Source organism: Xyrauchen texanus, chromosome 40 (genome assembly GCF_025860055.1).
Source record: "Xyrauchen texanus isolate HMW12.3.18 chromosome 40, RBS_HiC_50CHRs, whole genome shotgun sequence".
NCBI lineage: Eukaryota > Metazoa > Chordata > Actinopteri > Cypriniformes > Catostomidae > Xyrauchen > Xyrauchen texanus.
The window spans coordinates 17,120,298-17,134,411 of record NC_068315.1 but is presented as its reverse complement, the minus strand read 5'-3'; the positions used below and the strand labels follow the sequence as shown (position 1 = coordinate 17,134,411).

The window sequence follows — 14,114 nt, the reverse complement described above, 5'->3', positions numbered from 1 at the left end:
GATTACACACTGAATAATACAAATATTACATTAGGAACACTTCAATAAAGGAAATAGTACAATAGTATTGTGCATTTTTATTATTTCTGCAGTCAATCAGTTGCATAGCTTGTGTTAGAAAAACATCTAATAGTTGGCTCTGTGAAATGTGGACTTAAAAGTTCCAGAAGAGATGTGATGGGGTTAGAAAATTTAAAAAATATTATCAAAGGAGAACAGTATGAATGATATTGTATTTGTGAAACATGATTGGAGCAACACTCACAGTGTTGGTGAGATTGGCCAGCATGGGAACCACTCCATGGTCTGTAATAACTGCCAAGTTCTCCACATCTTTGGCGATTTTGGCAATGGCTGCGCACACGCTGGCCAGCACGTTTATATTGGGCGATTTCAGCAAATTAACAATGAGCTCCAAACCACCCACAAAAGAACGCACCATTTCCCCAGCATCCTGAAACACATTCAGAGAAAAAAGTAATCGGGATGAGTGTGTGAATGTGTGAATGTGTTAAGTAAATGTATGAGTGATTCAATAATAGGATAACCGAGGAGGCTATTATTGTGTTTGTACATGATTATGTCTGTGCGTACAAAAAGTAGTTTCCAGACTACAATCAGAGTTTGAAAATTTTGGCTGAAATATTCAGTAGTCAAATTTCTCTATATTTTGTTGAGACTTTGTTTACACTACAGGGGAAATCTGACTTTCTCTTAAATCAGACTTTTTTAGTTATCTGTATGTGGCCAGAGCTGACCTTTTCTTTTAAGACTGCAGTTGCTTGGGTCCTGGGTAGCTAACATGCTTACTACCACACCTGGAGTTGTGAGTTTGAATTCAGGATGTGCTGAGTGACTCTAGCCAGGTCTCCAGTGTTTCCCAACATTTTTTCTGCCACAGCACACTTTTAACAAATAAAAAATTATAAGGCACACCACTATCCCACATAGGCTAACCATAATCAATAATTTTCCTTTTCAACAACTTGTCCATGTTTTCTGTCTGTCTTAGTAGCGTGTTTACTTGTAATGTTTGAAATTTGGCTATGCAAAAAAATCAGATTGTGTTAGACTTTCTCATCATCCGTCATTTAGACGGACAGGGTCGTAAATATTCCATCACAATCTATTATTACCTGTCATTTTATTTGTCATATTTCAATGTGTGGCAGGGCGGAGGGTGGGGCCGGGTCGTAATCATACACACCCGGTCCCTTATCAGGCTAACCAAGCCTCCGAGAGGAATAAAGGCCGACTGTGGAGAATTGTCAAGTTTTTATTGTCGTTTCAACCATATACAGTTAGTACGGTACACAGCAAAACAAGACAACGTTCCTCCAGGACCATGGTGCTACATAAAAACAACAAAGGACCAACATAGGACCACATGAGACTACACAACGAAATAAAATACCTATATAAACTACCTATATATACCTATATAAAGTGCACGTGCAAACATGTGTGGGAGAGAGAGATTTGTGTGGGAGAGAGAGATAGTTTACGGACATGTCCGTCATGTGTGTGTGTGTTTGTCTTTTAAGTTTATCATTAAAACTATTATTTATATTGTCAAGCCGGTTCTCGCCTCCTCCTTTCCATTGACTGCGTTACACAATGATAAGACATTTAATAGATTTTATTTTCGTTCACATTTTCATTTTTAATTATGAACTTACAGAAATGCATTATGCATTTATTTATTTATGAAGAAAACAGATGAACAACAGATACACCACATGAAGCAGATAAATGTTATTTCCCCCCGCAGTGACAGCGGAGGCCACTAAAATATGAACAATACAATATTACAAAAAACAATATGATTAAAATATGAACAAAACTCATCTGCTTCGACTTACACTGGGTGCTTGCCTGTGCATAATCAAGAGAGACTGATGCCGAGGCAATTACAATAGATTTTGCGTCTTTGCCTCAGATAGACGACGTCTCGTGGCAGTTTTAATTTGGTTCTGGAGGCTGAACCCAGCGTCAAGTGCCGCATTGTCACATTTGCACATTAATCATTGTTCTTCACAGTCACAAAAGTGACCGATTATGGTTTCAAAATGGCGAATTTCTCCGAAAGGTGAGGAGTTTGGATCCCTGAAATTATTATAATTTTTTTTCATGCATTTATTTATTTTGTGGAATTTGATAATTTTCTACGGCACACCTGACAATCTTTCACGGCATACCAGTGTGCTGTAGCACAGTGGTTGGGAAACACCGTCCTAAACAACCAAATTGGCCCGGTTGCTAGGTTGGGTAGAGTCACATGGGGTAACCTCCTCCCTATAATGTGGTTCTCGCTCACGGTGGGGCACATGGTGAGCTGTGCATGGATGCCACAGAGAATAGCATGAAGCCACAACACGTGCTATGTCTCCGCAGTAACGTGCTAAACAAGCTATGTGATAAGATGTGTGGATTGATGATCTCAGACGTGGAGGCAACTCAGATTCGTCCTCTGCCAATTGGATTGAGGCGAGTCACTATGCCACCACGAGGACTTAAGCGTGCATTGGGAATTGGGGATTCCAAATTGGGGAGAAAAGGGGAGGGAAAAAAGACTGCAGTTGCTCATCCTGCAGTAGCATTTCCACATTGGTTGTCATTGTAAAGACGCAAAGTTGTATAGGTATACCATGTGTAAGACTTTGCAATTTATGTTTTGCCATTGATTTTGTTTTCATAAGGGCTGTATCCAATTCTGAACAAGTGTTGTCCTCTGTTGACCTGCATTCCTTGTCCTTGTCATGCATGTTTTAATGAAGTCTTCTTGTCACAACACCTGATGTAACAATCTTTTGCACAATGAATGAGGAAAAAACACATCAAATCTAATCTGACTGTTCAGACTGAGAACGCAAAAAAATATATCTGATTGTAATCATATTTTAAACCACCTACAAAGGATTTAATGTGTTTTTTTCCATTTAATCTACAAAACATTAAACAGATTTGAGTCAGATAGACAAAGAAATATATTTATTTTTACTGCATGTCTTAAAAAGATCTAACACTCAGACACATCTACCATGTTTTGGGGTGGGACGCAGATTGTGACATTCAACAGATTCTAAAACACAAAGTCATTGTACACATTGTCACAAAGGAAAGCTCTTTATGTCAATCTGAGAGCTGAGTTTTGTCCTGACCAGAGGATCAACCACACTACGTGCAGGGGCGGCGTTTGCGTATGGCAGAGTATGGCCATTGCCATACCCTAGCAGTCAGAGTTTAGATAAAACATCAGCTGATGATGATGCTCGTTAAAGATTTTAGGAGGGCTTTTTAACCCCCTAAATTTCCACCCTTCCACCCCCCCCGCGTTTCGTGATCGCTCAGTCGGTCACTTTTAAAAGTCATATGAAACCGGCTCCTCCCAGTATTATCTCCGCAGCGTCAGCGTCAGAACAAAAGCAGATGACAACCAACGTGCGTGCATTTATTGATAAATCGTTGATATTATATATCTGTGTAGTTCTTTGTTTGTCATAAATGCAGTTTACATTATATGATGCTGGAGCAATTCAACACGGTTTCCCACTGTAAAATCTGGGCTTATTTATGATAAATAAATTCCTTTCATCCAAACGACATGAGACTTTGTGACTTTTCCTACTATTGCTATACTTCATACCTTATTCCTACTTCAGTGCAATAAAGTTGCTTAAAAAAATGGATTCATTTATTCATTTGATAATAAATCTGAAGGCAAAACACGTGATAAGTGACCACTCACGATGAGCGCTGCTCTTATGATCTTAACGCCGACTTCTCTGATTGGATCAGAAAAAAAACAACGTATTTTTATTATTATTTTAACAACGTCTAAAACACAATAGCATATTTTAAATGAACACATACATGTATGATATATGTTTAGATTATTGCAAAAGTATTATTATTATTATATTATATTATTATTATTTTTTTAAATTGTGGAGTGAGTGTGCGCAGCCTCAGCTATTGCATCACTTAATCGCGCGTCTTTTTGATTAGCCTGCCAGTCATACGGAGTAAACATGAAAAGAAACAGGCCGATTCAATCCTCCTTGGATGTTTTTTTATTGAAGAAATTAAATAAAAAAAACGAGGACTGTAGTGCTGTCAGTATATGAATTCGGTGAAAATTGCTGCATTTGCTGATTGCTACGCTGCACATGTTGATGAAGTCATCCTTGAGTCCCAGGTCAGCTCTGCGAGGATTTTTTTAAAATGTGATGAGAAACCAACCAATGACAACACTATCTTGTCAGATTTAATTCAGTTGCAGTCTCTACCTGTGGCCTACAGTGAGTTAATAAAACTATTTCAAATCGTGCTGACCCTACCGATCACAACAGCACAAACCTAACGTTTTTTTTCTGTCCTTAAACAAGTAAAAACTTATCTGAGGACAACAATGGGTGATGAGAGACTAAGCCACTTAATGCTCATCTCTGTGGAGAAAGAGTTGGTGAAATGTTTTGATTTGGATGAGCTTGTCACCGACTTCGCACTGCTCCGACCTCGCCGCTACCCACTTATGCAATAAAAACTGCACTGCAACAAAAAGGTAAGACATGTGTTTTTATATTTAATGCTGTTCACTGTGAGTTTTAATTAATAGTGTATTAGAGTTTGTAACGAGTGGAAATAAGGTGTGGCCCCATTAAGAGCTGCGCGCACCCTGTTGAACTTTCTGCACTCTGTATGGTATTGTATGTACCGTGCGCTTCAAATCCCCCATATATGCGGGTAATCTCTGTTTGGTGCTCATTTTATTTTATCTGGTTTTGTTTGTTTGATAATGCTGTGGAAAGACAGTTGCCCCAAATTCGACTGCGGAATAAAACGCGAGTTGTTGTGATGCCAATCGCCTCCGTGATTCTGTCTGGCCTAATAACTTCAGCTGTGAGCTATCCCTATTTTCTTTCCCTCCTGAGTCCTGACACAACGTGTTACAAGTTAATAGTGCATTTGGTTTGGTATAATGTGAGGTATATCGTTCGGTAATGTCGTTGTTCTATGTATGCCAGAGGGAATGCCATACTCTAGGTTTTTGTGAAACGCCGCCACTGACTACGTGCACAAAAATGTTAGCTTTAGACACTCTTTTAATTGAAAGTCCAGTCATTTTGGTGGTGCCAGAGGGTAAGCTGCATGCCAGCATGGCATAAAGCTGTTGACACTGATTAGAAAATAGTATAGTGATATCTTCATTGACAGTACAGAGCCATATTATTATGGTTTTGGAACTGGATAAGGTCTTGGAATTGGATAAAGAGGAAATTCAGTGAATATGCCACATTTCCACTTGCTATTTCTACTGGATAAACACTTTTATGCAGATGACAAGGGATAATTATGCTGTAAATTTAATTTGATGCATCATACAGAAGCATAGGCTGCCTCTTATGCTCTGATCATGTATAACACAATCCCACCATGTTTTAAGCTAATTTCTACTTATTTTGAATTAAGGATGAGCAAAACTACATATTTTCAAAATCAAATAGTCATGGGTTACTCTATTAATTGTCTTAAGGAAGCTCTGTATAATTTGCCTGGTTTCAAATTCACATCACCCCTATCAGACAAGTTTCTTGTAGGCCATTTACATAAGACGTGTTCTTAAATGGAACAGAATGCAGGGGTCTCAAGTAAAAAAAATTAAAAGATGGATATTTTAAATGTAAAATATAATTAATGTTGCGTCTTTAAAATGCAACATTATTCAAAATAGCACGACACACAATGCAAAAGATTGTCTAAGTATGTATGACTGTAGCTATAATATACGTACCAGTTAAAGCACAAGCACACTGTCAGCACACATATTAAAACACCACCGCTTCTCTGGGGTTTAATTGAAGACAATAAAATGTAGCCTTCTATAACCCTGTGTTACATAACACAGCCTAACCTTAATAACCCCTTGTGTATACACAGCAGAGTGAAAGGCAGCCTTCTTCCTCCATGTAAACTCAGAAAGAGAAGACCCAAAGCAAGTCAAGTGTGTGGAGCGGGGTGAGGACGGCAGAATCAGAGAGAACATCTCGGTTACGTACAGCTTGGTTCACTGAGGGGAACAAGACGCTGTGCATGATCGCTATGGGACACCATCCGAGTGTCACGTGGTCTGAAGCCCTTATACAATCACACCAATTTATTGGCTGATAGCAATTAAGCGACGCCCCCCAGGGAGCTACGTCACGGGCTCCATAAAGGTGCTAGCTTTTGTGCCATTGAGTCATATTTTCTGCAAAAGGCACAAACCTGTGCAGCTGCTAGAGTATGGCCAGCTCCGCAGCATCTCTTTCCCCTCAGGAAACCAAGGTTATGTACGTAACCTAGACATTCCCTTTTGGAGAACTTGATGCATATGATCACTATGGGAACTAATAAATTCACGCCATGCGAACAGCCAACTGTCTAAGCTCGTTTGGCAAGCATATAGCGGCACACAATAAGCATCTGAATAAAAAAGAATTATGAATTTAATCCTGTTCCAACAGAGAGAACATGGGAAGCCAGAGTCAATAAGTCCAGGTCCCTCATCCAGTCTATAATATCTAACAAATGTGTATGGAGAGGACCACCTTGACTACAGGTCTTGCATGCAGCATGCTCAGGGGGAATGACAGCGGATGCAGCGATTTTGACCCCCAATAGCCTATGAAATGTTCTCGCAGGGAGAACACGTCTCACTCTGAACATCGCTAGATGCTGGTGTAATCCACTGGTAGAATGCAAGATGGAGACACGTGCACCTGCATCGCCTGTGAATCCAGCTCCACTCCTAGTAACGAAGTCTGTTGACTTGGCAACTTGACACTTGTGTCTAGGTTTACACGCAGCACTAGATTGCTCAAATGTCTGAGAATGACATCTCAATGTAAGTCTCTTAGTGAGCTAACACCAACCAATCGGCGAGATTATTCAAAATGTGGATGCCTTGAAGCCTCAAGGGCATCAGAGTGATCCATGCATTTTGTGAAATTGTGTGGTGCCAGTGCAAGTCTGAACGGAAGGATGCAAAATTCCGAAAAAAGCAATCTGAATATGGAAATAAGCGTCCTTCAAATCTATAGTCACAAACCAGTCCCCAGCTGTACTTATGACATTATTTGTTTCTGCATCAGCATTCTGAATTGACATTTAATTTGGGTGAAATATAAACATCTCAAATTACAAGCCGTCGGTTGTTCGCCATCAATCAGTTGGGAAATATTTTCTTATTCCAGCCCCCTCGTTCTTCAACCAGGCTTCCCCGGTCCTTTCGGGTGGTCCATGCATGATCCCCACCACTGCGAGCAGTGCTTTGAACAGGGCAGAAAGCGAGAGAGAGGCAGAGGAAGCTCCTCCATGGCTTTATTTATATAAAAGTCTTTTATACTGAACGATCTTTTTCTCTCTCAGAAATTGGATTTTTTTATTTGTTACGGAGACTTGGCTCAGCAACGGCGACATGGCTCCTATTTCAGAACTTTTACCTCCCGACTGTAGTTATTTTAGCTCACCTAGGGCAGTCGGTAGGGGTGGGGGCCTTGCAGTTATTTTTAAAAACAAGTTCAAATGCAGGCTTCTGTCCACCGAGGCGTTTTTTTACATTTGAAGCTCAGCTTATTATGCTGAACTCATTTAAATCTGTGTTATGTGCCCTCATCCACAGACCACCGTCATATAACAAAGATTTTATAAATGAGTTCTCAGATTTTTTATCTGCTATTATTCCTTGCTCAGATAACATTTTAATTTTGGGGGATTTTAATATTCACGTGTGATGTCCTTCGAGACCACTGGTCAAAGAGTTTGTTAATTTATTAGATTCTTTTGGTTTATTTCAGAGTGTTGCTGGCCCTACACATATATGCGGTCATACCCTTGATCTGGATTTATCTCTGGGTTTTTCTATCAGCAATGTGCAAATTGCTGACACTGTGTTCTCAGACCACAAGACTGTTATTTTTAACCCACATTTTTCATGCAGTGATCAAGTTAATGATGGCCCTGTTGCTGTCACATCTCGTTTTATCACTCCCTCTACTGCTAGTAGTTTTTCAGCTGCTTTTAATGTTTCTCCACTGAAATCACTGCTGGAGTCTCCTTTTTCTGATATGGGGCCTGAGGATTTGGTCTCCCAGTTCAACTTGTCATGTTCTGGCATCTTAAACACTGTGGCTCCATTAAAAATTAGGAAGAAAAAGTCAAGGCTCAGCCCTGGCTGAATAGTAATACCCGTGCTCTTAGGCAGGAGTGCAGGAAGGCTGAGCGAAAGTGGCTTAAAGATAAACTACAAGTGTCCTATGAAATTTTGAGAGACTGTTTGACTAAATTTCAAAGAGCAGTTAAATTAGCCAGATCAAGCTATTTTTCTAATATCATTTCAAAGAACTGTCATAATGCTAAAGTTCTTTTTTCTACTATTACATCATTTCTTCATCCAGTTGCCCTTACTCCCATCTCCCCTTCGGTGGACACATGTGAGCAGTTTTTAACATTTTTTACTGTTAAAATTTCTGGTATACACTCACAGATCTTACCTGCTAGTAATGATCCTGTTACCTATCCTGTTCCGCAAAATCTATTGACCTGTTTTGTACCTGTGTCCCTGTCTCAACTCAAACATATAATTGCACATATGAAGCCTACTGGTTCTATGTGTGATGTTATTCCATCCACTTTGTTTAAAGAGGTGGTGGAATCAATTGGTCCAAGTGTGTTATCGATTATTAACAGTAGCCTGACCACTGGTATTGTTCCCAACTGCTTTAAGCATGCTGTTATTCAGCCTCTTCTTAAGAAAGCAAACCTTGATTCATCTGATATGAACAGCTTTAGACCTATATCAAAATTATCCTTTATGTCAAAAATATTAGAGAAGACGGTGCTTGCAGAATTAAATGATTTTTTAGCCATCAATAATTTGCTCGATCAATTTCAGTCAGGCTTCAGAGCTGGTCATAGCACAGAGTCAGCTCTGTTGAGAGTTTTAAATGATATTTTATTAGGTGTGGATTCTGGTAGTCCTGTTGGTCTTCTGCTGCTGGATCTTAGTGCCGCTTTCGATACGGTTGATCATGACATACTTATCAATCGCCTAAGAGACCAGGTTGGTATTCAGGGGTTAGCCTTGGATTGGGTCTCCTCATATCTCAAGGGCAGAACGATTTCAGTCTGTTTAGAGAACTGTTATTCATCAGTTGTTCCTTTAGCATGTGGGGTTCCTCAGGGCTCCATTTTGGGACCCGTTTTATTCTCCCTCTACATGCTTCCGTTAGGAAAGATCTTTGAAAGGCATGGCATACACTATCATCTGTATGCTGATGACTCTCAAATTTACTTTCCTATTAAACATGGGAATCACCACTCTTTTGAGTCTCTGCATAAATGCATGGCCGATGTGAAGTGTTGGCTGGCAAACAACTTTCTTCAATTAAATGAGGATAATCAGAGTTTATTGTTTTTGGTCAAAGGGGATGTGACTTAAATTTAGAAAGAAATTTGTCACTGCTTCCAGGGAAAAAACTTCCCTATGTAAAAAACCTGGGTGTTATATTCGACTCTGAGCTCAAGTTTGATCGACAAATAAATGCTGTTGTTAAAAATAGTTTTTTCCATCTTAGAACTATGGCAAGGTTGAAGCCCATCCTTTCTTTTGATGATTTGGAGAAGGTTGTGCATGCCTTTGTGTCCTCTCGATTGGACTATTGTAATGCTTTGTATCTGGGTGTGAGTCAGGCCTCTCTCTCTGCCTGCAGCTGGTCCAAAATTCAGCTGCTAGGCTTTTAACTGGAACCAGGAAAAGAGACCATATCACCCCAGTTTTGATTTCACTACATTGGTTACCGATCCAATACAGAATCAAGTACAAAGTGTTGATGTATGTGTTTAAGGTTCTTCATGGTCTTGCACCTGAGTACATCTCTGCCTTAATAAGTTTGAATCAACCTTCAAGGTCTCTCCGCTCTAGTGAACAGCTGTGTCTGTCAGTTCCTCGATCTCGCCTAAAAACTAAAGGTGATAGAGCTTTTGCGGTGGCAGCCCCTAGACTTTGGAATGAGCTTCCATTGGTCATAAAATCATCTCCGTCTCTATTCTCTTTCCAGGGTGCCTTAAAAACTTATTTATTTTCCCTAGCTTTTAATTAATTGTACTAGGTAGATTTTATCTTATTCTTGTTTTATAGGTTTTAAATGTTTTTTTGCATTCTTAAGCTGTATTAATGTGATTTTATTTATTTTTTATTACTCCATGTACAGCACTTTGGTACCCAGTGTGGTTTTTGAAAGTGCTTTATAAATAAAATTGAGTTGAGAAATTGAGTTGAGTTATTTATGTGCATTCTCCCAGAACGACACAAAAGAAGACAATAGGGACCATTTTGTTTCCTTACCTTTCAATGTCAAATTTTCTCATGCAGTGTTTTTTAATGGTGATGCTCACGACATGCATGGTCTCTCGCACGCATTGTTGGTCAGAAAATGGTCATGAGCTAGGCCTCAGAGTATATCCGACAAGACTCACCCTTTTGCTCAGAGGGAGGGCGACAAACATGAGGAGGATTCTGTTCGCACTCCTATTTTCTTAGACACAAAGCTGAAATTCCAAATAGCTCCAGCACAAGGAGCTCCAAATCTGGAGGCCGTAGAACTGGAACAAGTGGGGATAACAACTTGTGGTTGCGAGCCTTGATAAAGCGGTGTTGTCCTCATCATCCCTTGTTTCCTAGAACTCTTATATTGAAGTGTTATCCCTGACTACATTTCCCATCATGCACTGCACTCATCACTGCCATCTGTTCCCCATTGTTCTCACCTGTTTTCCATTCCCTAATTAGCCCTTGTGTGTGTGTGTGTATATATATACACTCTAGTTTTGCATTTCATTGTCAGTTCTTGTTTGTTACTTTATGAGTTCATGTCTGTTTGTTTCACTTATCATCTTCATTAAAAGCCTGCATTTAGATCCAACATCTCTCGTCTCATCTCAGCAACCATCCGTTACAGAAGAACTGACTCACATGGATCTAGCGGCTGTCAGAATTCTGTTTCTTAAGCAAGAGGACCGTCCAATTGAGGATCATGTCCATAAACTAGCAAATTTAGTGCACTATCCAGACATCTCTCTGGTGGTTTTCTTCTGGACCGGTCTGAATAGTGCACTGAAGGAACTGATGCCTCTGGCTGATCCTCACTGGACACTCTGTGAATATGTAAAGAAGGCTCTGGAACGTTGCGGTTCCCATTACAAAGTGGATTATGGCGGGAACCCTGGGCCAAAACCTGCATCTTCTGCTCCTTGCACCAAGCCTTCCACGGCTCCTTGCTCCAAGCCTTCCACAGCTCCTTGCTCCAAGCCTTCCACGGTTCCTTGCTCCAAGCCTTCCACAGCTCCTTGCTCCAAGCCCTCCTCGGCTCCTTGCTCCAAGCCCTTCACGGCTCCTTGCTCCAAGCCCTCCATGGCCAAAGAGCCAGCACCCACACTGCACGGCCAACGAGCCAGCGCCCATGCCTGCCACAGCCAATGAGCCATTGCCCACACCTGTGGCCTCAACTGTCCCAGTGCCCATGCCTGTGGCCTCAACTGTCCCAGCGCCCATGCCTGTGGCCTCAACTGTACCAGAGCCAATGCCTGTGGCCTCAACCATCCCAGAGCCAATGCCTGTGGCCTTGCCCACTCCTGTGACTCCACTACCAGCTGTCCAAAAAAGGAGAAGGAAAAGGACACTTTCTCCCCAGTCTCTACCCATGCTCATGACCACGGAGTTCGTTCCCCAGACGCTGCCCGTGCTCACGACCATGGAGGTCGTTGCCCAGTCGCTGCCCCTTCTCATGACCAAGGAGGTCGTTCTCCAGTTGCTGCTTGTTCTCACAACCACGGAGGTCGTACCCCAGTCGCTGCCTATTCTCACGACCACGGAGGTCGTTCCCCAGTCGCTGCCTTTTCTCACAACCACGGAGGTCATTCCTCAGTTGCTGCCAGTGCTCCCGAACATGGAGGTCACTGCCAGCTCTTGTCGAGCCTTTCATGGCTTCTCCCCTTGAGTCTCCCACAGCATCGACTTCCATGGCTTTGCACCTCCAGCCTCCCACGGCTCTGCTTCCATGGCCTCGCCCCTCGAGTTTCCCACGGCACCACCTTCCATGGATCTGTCTTCCATAGCTCCGCCTTCCATAGCTCAGCCCCTTGAGCCTCCCATGGCTCCGCCTTCCATGTCTTTGCCCCTCAAGCCTCCCACAGCTCAGTCTTCCATGGCTCCGCCTTCCATAGCTCTGCCCTCCGAGCCTCTCCTGCTCCGCCTGCCATCGCTGAGCCTGTCCCCACTCTGTGGCCGCCTTAAAGGCCTCCTGACCTAGTCCCAGCCCTGTGGCCGCCCCCAGGGCCTCCTGAGCTAGTCTCGGCCCTGTTGCGCCTCCCAGGCCTCCTGACCCTGTCCCTGCTCTGTGGCCACCTCCCAGACCTCCTGACCCAATCCTTAACCTGAGGTCTCCTCCCTGGCCATCTTGTCATCTTCTAGGTCACCTTCCTCACCAGTATCTTCCTGCCCTTCTCAGCCATCTTTGGGGCACTAGGAGTCGCCCCTTAATGTTGTAGCCCTCATGTTTCCTAGGACTCTTATAAGTGTTCTGCCGGACTACATTTCCCATCATGCACTGCCCTCATCACTGCCATCTGTTCCCCATTGTTCTCACCTGTTTTCCATTCCCTCATTAGCCCTTGTGTTTTGCATTTATTTGCCAGTTCTTGTTTGTCATCATCTTCATTAAAAGCCTGCATTTAGATCCAGAATCTCCCATCTCATCTCAGCAATCATCCGTTACAGTTTGGGGGGAAAGAACACATTGAAATTGCTCTGAAATTCACGCCATGTCAAAAGGGAGAAAAATAATCTGAGCTTCAATGTGAGTCGCAAGAAACAAACAAGGCCTTAGACAATTCATGCACCGAAGAACAGAAATTCTGACTCGATGGTGCAAAAGCGAGCACCTTTATGAAGCCTATGACATAGCTCTCTGAGTGGTGTCGCTTAAGCGCCATCAGCCAATAAATTGCTGTGATTGTATTAAGGGCTTCAGACCACGTGACACTCAGACAGTGCTCCATTGCGAACATATGCAGCTTGAGTTCTTTGAAAGGTACAGGGGGTGAGGGTGAGAGGGCAGTCTCTATTCATGCCAAAGGGTGAGCTCTGTGTTAGTGTGTATGGGCAGAAGAGGCAGAAACCAGAGAGGAGGAACCTGCGGTATGTCTTACACAGGAAACGGCAGGGCAGGAATACTGATGAATGCGGGGAAAGAGAGGGAGAGAAAAGCGGGAGCAGCAGAGGAAGTATGGCAGAGCCACCAGCTGCGGAGGGTCACTGAGGAACCCTTTCAACCCAGGGCCCACAAAAACATCCCCAACTAAGTTCCACATCAGCAAACACAGCACGAAGCAAGACGTGCAGAGAGGGAGGAAGAGGGAGAAAGAAAGAGAGAGAACGGATGAAACACAAACAGTATACAAAAATGTAAGCCAAGCTGAAAAGAGAGAGAGGAAAAGGCCCTAGGGAGAAAAGGGGAAGAACAAGATTGAGTGTGTGAATATGAGAGAAGACGAAAATTAGAAAACTATAGTCAACCAGGATTATAGCATTAAAGGAATAGTTCACCCAAAAATGAAAATCTCATCAATTACTCAAGACTTTTTTCCTCTGCAGAACACAAACAAAGATTTTTAGATGAATATTTCTGCTCTGTAAGTCCTCACAATGCAAGTGAATGGGTACCACAATTTTAAAGCTCCTAAAAGCACATAAAGGCATCAAAACAGTAATGCATAAGACTCCAGTGGTTAAGTCCATATCTTGGCAAGCAATATGAAAGTGTGGGTGAAAAACAGATCAATATGCAAGTCCTTTTTTACTATCAATCTCCACTTTCACATTTGTTTTCTTTTGTTTTTGGCAACACCCACTAGGCAGGGAGGACAATTTAGGTAAAAAAAGGACTTAAATATTGATCTGTTTCTTAACCACACTTATATCTCTTCTGAAGATATAGATTTAACCACAAAGGTGATTTTTATGATGCCTTTATGCACTTTTTTGAGCTTCAAAATTCACTTGCATTGTGTGGACC

General features: G+C 42.1%; 1 protein-coding gene across 1 annotated transcript in view; it reads right to left on the bottom strand.

Annotated features, from left to right (window-relative positions):
- odad2 (outer dynein arm docking complex subunit 2) overlaps positions 1-14,114 on the bottom strand; it is a 95,931-nt gene that overhangs the window by 11,997 nt on the left and 69,820 nt on the right. The window contains 1 exon segment of the mRNA XM_052112293.1: positions 266-454. Coding sequence (XP_051968253.1) covers positions 266-454 — 189 coding nt within the window.